The following is a 6,291-nucleotide window of genomic DNA, read 5'->3' on the forward strand; positions in this document are numbered from 1 at the left end:
CATTGTTGTTTGGCGGGCCCAGGCTGGGGATTCGAACCCGCCACCTTAGGTGTATGTGGCTGGCGCCTTAGCCGCTTGAGCCACAGGCGCCAAGCCAGGATTTATTAACTTGTAAGGGAAATAGCAAGACAGAAAAGTATAGACTGATTCTGAAAGAACATGGAAATTAAGTTATTACATAGTTGAGAAACATAATTAGACAGTTGGGTAAAGTGTGCTGTCTCATTACTTATGGTCATAAAAACATCGTATCTCTACCAGTGATTACTAAGGAGATATGGGATATGACGGTCCAAGATGTCAAGTAGGCCAATTAATAATCACAAATAGGTTTAAAGAATATCTAAGAAGCAAACCATAAGGACACATCTATAACTGCAAACTGAAATAAAGTTTCATTTCCTTGTTATTCCAATTAGAGGTGATTGATAGGATCAATTAATATGAGGACATGAAGACAGTCTCAGTTGTCACCCTTGGTAGAGTGCCACGCATCATAACTAAAAGCAACCTCAAATTCTTGGGCTCCAGTGATCCTCTTGCCTCAGGCTCTCAAGTAGCTGGGACTACAGGCATCTACCACAATGCCTAGCTAGTTTTGGAGAAGAGATCTTGCTCTCACTCAGGCTGGCACTCTTTCTTACTTTTTTTGAAACAAAGTCTCACTATTTCACCCTTGGTAGAGGCCTGTGTGGTGACAGCTCACAGCAACCTCAAACTCCTGGGCATAAGCAATTCTCTTGTCTTAGCCTCCCAAGTAAATGGGACTACAGGTGCCCGCCACAGCATCTGGCCATTTCTTCATTTCAGCTGTCATTGTTGTTTAGCTGGCCCCAGCAAGGTTCAAACCTGCCAGCCTAGGTACAAGTGGCCGGCACTATAACCACTGTGCTACTGGCGCGAGATAGGTCTGGAACTCTTGAGCTCAAGCAATCTATCCGCCTTGGCCTCCCAAAGTGCTAGGATTACAGGTGTGAGCCACTGCACCCTGATGACAATTTTTCTTTGGCAAATCATATTAGATCCCCACGAGATAAAGTTTGATGGGGAGGGCTCAGCGCCTGTAGCTCAAGCAGCTAAGGTGCCAGAGCTGGTGGGTTCAAATCCAGCCCAGGCCTGCCAAACAACAATGACAACTACAACCAAAAAATAGCCAGGCGTTGTGGCGGACGCCTGTAGTCCCAGCTACTTGGGAGGCTGAGGCAGGAGACTCGCTTGAACCCAGGAGTTGGAGGTTGCTGTGAGCTGTGATGCCATGGCACTCTACCCAGGGGGACAGCTTGAGGCCCTGTCTCAAAAAAAAAAAAAAGAGATAAATCAGGAAGGGCCGTGAGAATTCGGAAGAAACTCTTGGAGATGGTATGAGTTTAGCTTTAAATAGTGGCGATTTAGAACAGCACTGAGGCTCGGCGCCTGTAGCTCAACCGGCTAAGATGCCAGCCACGTACACCTAAGGTGGCGGGTTCGAATCCAGCCCAGACCCGCCAAACAACAATAATGGCTGCAACCAAAAAAAAAAATAGCCAGGCGTTGTGGCGGACGCCTGTGGTCCCAGCTACTTGGGAGGCTGAGGCAGGAGACTCGCTTGAGCCCAGGAGTTGGAGGTTGCTGTGAGCAGTGATGCCATGGCACTCTACCCAGGGGGACAGCTTGAGGCTCTGTCTCAAAAAAAAAAAGAACAGCACTGAAAAAAGAGCAAAATGCCGGTCAGAAGAAAGTGGGTGTCCTAAGACAACTCAAACTCAACCTGATAGAAACTCAACGCCCACGCCCCTGAATCTGCTCTTCCTTCTAAAGTCCCTACTCAATAGATTCTAACGACCCTTTCACAGGGGTCGCCTAATATTAGATATTTACATTACGATTCATAACAGTGGCAAAATTACAGTTATGAAGTAGCAACAAAAATAATTTTATGATTAAGGGTCACCACACCCTGAGGAACTGTATTAAAGGGTCACGGCATTAGGAAGAGAACCACTGCTCTAACGCCATTCTCCACCAGAAACTTGTACAGAGAATACCCCACGATACCGGCAACATTTAGGTTACCTATAATTATCTTACCTCACCAGTCTGGGGTCAGAAAGACGATTTTGAAAGCACAAGAGTGTACTCAAAACTGAACTAGCAATGGAATGGTGACACCACTGAAACCCTTTCTTTTGGTGGGTTACTTTTTAAATACTTAACTCATTGTTTCTGCCAATAATTTCTGGCAGAAAACTAGTAAAAATAGCAAAATGCGTTCGCTTGCCAAAACTAAAACCGCGGCGCGCTACGCCACAGGCCCCGCCCGCTCGTGTGACGTCCTTCCGCTTCCTGCCGCGAGCCGCCGACATTTCCGCTGCTTCTCCGGTGTAGAGCTTAGGTTCAGGCGAGCGTTCTCTCCCCGAGTTTGGCTGTACTTCTCCAGGAGTGTCGAGCCCGCGGAACCGCCGTCATGGTGAGTGCGTGCGCCGGGCCGAAGGGCCAGGAAGCGGGAGAGCAGGGGTCTGTTCATTCTAGCTGATGGAAGCCTGGTGCCTTCGCCATTTCTTCCTCAGGAGCTGGATCTTAACTGTTCAGCCCTGAGTTAGAACTTGGGCAGCTGCGGGGTTCTAACAGCCCGCCACAGGTTAGAACTCAGGAGCTTCAGGGTCCCAACTGCCGTGGTCAGAGTTACTTTGCAGCAATCTCTTTGCATGGCCTCCAGTGAGTGTAGGAGTAAGAGACCAACCCACGTGGGAAAGAGTAAAAAGTTGGGTCCAAAACCTGGCTCCGTCCTTTTTTTCTGTTTGCTTTTTTTTTTTTGATATCTAGAGGATGGCGTGGAGCCCTGGGATTCGGATCAACCTCTCTTCACTCCACCCCTATTGCTAGGATTCAGGAGAACTCCCTGGATCTGTGCCTAAGTACTTGAGGCGAATTACACGTGCCAGGGGCCTATAAGAGCGTTTGGCGTTTGAGGGTTGTGGGGATGGGAAGTGACCCCGACCCTCGGCCTGGAACACAGGAAAAGCTTCTGCGAGGTGATGACTTCAAAAATCACTACTTGCAGCCTCTCTAAAGGTTTGGTCGTCTCAGTGACTTTTATTATTCATATAGAGAGAGTTCTAAATCGTGTGGCGTGGTGTAGCCAGTTTTGGTTGGCACTTGGTAAGGAGGGAAGAATTCGCAAAGCACTTTAAATTACATAAGGTGAGGTTTAATCTTCCAGCAGACCTTGGATCCTGGCAGGAATACCTTTCCCCTGTCATTCACCCTCAACCCCAACCCCCGCCCCTATTTTAAAGCTAGTATATGGCTAAGCCTAGAAGCTGAAGCGTCTAAACCGGTGCTTAACACAGTTCCGTAGAAACTTTCAGAGTTGGATGGTCTCAGGTTGAACTTCACATCCCCAACTGTAAAATGGGGATGGTGACCCACATTAATTAAATGTCTAATACTAGTTTAACCTGATACTTGGTATGGATATATAAGCAGGTAGTTTTGTGTTTTTAAAGCAAAACCTTGCAAGTTTGGCTGTTTGGTGTTTAGGGTAAACCAAACTGATCAAGCTAGGGATTTAAGTTGGCGGGGGTGTGATTTCATTCATTCACTTAACCCTTGAAAGAATTAAAAAGGTGAATACACAGTAAACAAGTTTCAAGTAGTGTCTATAAGCCAGTGGTTTGGTTTTAAAATTGAGTCTAACTCTTTAGTTGACTGATATTAAAACAAGAAGGTGACTCCTCTTTAATGATTATTCAGGTGCATGAAGTCTTCTGCGATAATGCGTTTGATGTTTATTGAGAGTTGAGAGTCCTGATTTCCAAATAGCTTATTGAAAACAGTAGAAATACCTGGCATTTTTAAAAGTCTTTGGGGGATACATGTGTACAATGTTTAGTGATCAAACTGGGGTCATTAGGATATCCATCATCTCAAACATTTATCTTTTGCTTGTGTTGAGAACATTGTGATTCTCTCTTAATTATTTTGAAATACCCAATAAATTATCAAGAATAATGTCCTTATTGTAGTATTAAATAAGAAGAATTCAATAATAAACTCCAAACCAGTAGATGGGAAACAGTGAAAAAGTAATAATAAATCCCCCAAAAGAAACAAAAAGAAACAGAACAGTTGGGACAAAAGAAAGATTTGAACCCCTTATATCAATACTTAAATATATAAAGGGACTAAGTATTGCAATTTAAAAGAAGAATAGAAGTTTTTAAAAATGGAAAAGATATGCGAATTAAGAAAATACATAGTGTGGCCTATAGAAACAGGCTTTTTTTTTTTTTTTTGAGACAGAGCCTCAAGCTGTCCCCCTGGGCAGAGTGCCGTGGCATTACAGCTCACATCAACCTCCAACTCCTGGGCTCAAGCGAGTCTCCTGCCTCCGCCTCCCAAGTAGCTGGGACCACAGGCGCCCACCACAACGCCCGGCTATTTTTTGGTTGCAGCCGTCATTGTTGTTTGGCGGGTCCGGGCTGGGGACTCGAACCCACCACCTTAGGTGTACGTGGCTGGCGCCTTAGCCGGTTGAGCTATAGGCGCCGAGCCTAGAAACAGGCTTTAAGGCAAAAACATCTTTATCAGAAAGAAACAGGTTTTGAGGCAAAAACATCAGAAAAGATAGAGTTAAAAGTGAAATACAAATAAAATAAAAAATGATATAATTACAAGAAGAAATACTCTATGTAGAAGTTTAAAAATAAATGTAGGGCAGCACCCGTAGCTCAGTGGGTAGAGCGCCAGCCACATACACCCAAGCTGGCAGGTTAGAACCTGGCCTGGGCCAGCTAAATAATGACAACTGCAACAGAAAAATAGCCGGACCTTGTGGAGGGCATCTGTAGTCCCAGCTACTTGGAGGGGCTGAGGCAAAAGAATAGTTTAAGGCCAAGAGTTTGAGGTTGCTGTAAGCTGTGATGCACGGCACTCTACTGAGGGCGACATAGTAAGACTCTGTCTCAAAATAGATAAATAAATACACTTGATATATCATGAAGCCAAATCATCATATGGAAATAGAGCATGAAAGATTGCTAATAATATTACAGACCATTTTCTCACAACCAAAATGCAAATAAGTCACAAAATTGATAATGAAGGTTTTTTTGTCTTTTTGAGGCAGAGTCTCACTTGGTGGCCCTGGGTAGAGTGCTGTGGTGTCACAACGCACAGCAATCTCAAACTCCTGGGCTCAAGTGATCCTTGAGATTATAGGTGCCCACCACAATACCTGGCTAGTTTTCTGTTTAGTAGAGTTGGGGTCTTCCTTTTGCTCAGGCTAGTCTCAAACTTCTGAGTTAAAGCAGTCTACCTGCCTCAGCCTCCCAAAGTGCTAGGATTACAGGCATGACCCACTGCGCCCAGCCATGGTGAAGTATTTTCAAGTGAAGATACAAATAACTCTCTGGGTTAAATTTTTAAATTATGGAAATTTGAAAGTAGAACTGAACAGTAATGAAAATACTGCATTCCAGACCATGTTGGATACAGGTAAAGCATTACTTCAGCCTAAAATGCTTATGCTAGGAGAAAGAAGCCTAAGAAGGTAGGAGGAAAAAATACCAGGGTAAAATAACTCCACAGAAAGTAAAAGGAAAGGGGTGGGGGGCAAAAGCAAAAATGACTGAAGTAGAAAATAGGTTCTGTTAGCTCAGTGTTATAGTGGGCACCTATAACACCCACCGCAACACCTGGCTGGTTGTCCCAACTGCTCAGGGAAGCTGAGGCAACAGCAGGGGGAGGATCGTTTGAACCTAGAAGTCTAATGTTGCTGTGAGCTAGGCTGAGGCAACAGCACTCTAGCCTGGGTAACCAAATATGACCCTATCTCAAAAAAAAGAAAGAAAAAGAAAAGAAAAAATAGAAAATAGATTCTATTGTTATAATATGGACAAAATCAGAAAGACAATCTGAAAAGTCCCTTCCAGTAAGATTAATCAAGAAAGTAAGAGAGGGCTCGGTGCCTTCAAGGTTAGGGCACCAGCCATATGTAGGGGGTTAGGGGGCTGGTGGGTTTAAAACCCAGCCTGGGGCTCAAGTGGCTAAGGCGCCAGCCACATACACCTGAGCTGGCGGGTTCGAATCCAGTCCGGGCCTGCCAAACATCAATGATGGCTGCAACCATCGTTTCATGCCTTAAATTTAAGTCCTTTATCCTCTTTTTTTTTTTTTTATTAAATGATAACTATGTACATTAATGCAATTCTGGGGTACAGTGTGGTGTTCCATTATCCATCTTGAATCAATTTTTGTGAGTGGAGAAAGGTGCAGGTCCAGTTTCAGTCTTTTTTTTTTTTTTTTTTTTTT

At 44.4% G+C, this 6,291-nt stretch overlaps 1 protein-coding gene across 1 annotated transcript in view; it reads left to right on the forward strand.

Annotated features, from left to right (window-relative positions):
* Window positions 1-2,342: 2,342 nt before the first annotated feature.
* SNU13 (small nuclear ribonucleoprotein 13) overlaps window positions 2,343-6,291 on the forward strand; it is an 8,738-nt gene continuing 4,789 nt past the window's right edge. Inside the window, exon 1 of the mRNA XM_003783154.3 lies at window positions 2,343-2,446. Within this exon, the coding sequence (XP_003783202.1) occupies window positions 2,444-2,446 (3 nt within the window). The 5' untranslated portion in view covers window positions 2,343-2,443. The remainder of the gene's footprint in view (window positions 2,447-6,291) is intronic.

The sequence above is a fragment of the Otolemur garnettii genome, unplaced genomic scaffold, assembly GCF_000181295.1.
Source record: "Otolemur garnettii isolate 467f Iridium unplaced genomic scaffold, OtoGar3 scaffold00007, whole genome shotgun sequence".
Lineage (NCBI taxonomy): Eukaryota > Metazoa > Chordata > Mammalia > Primates > Galagidae > Otolemur > Otolemur garnettii.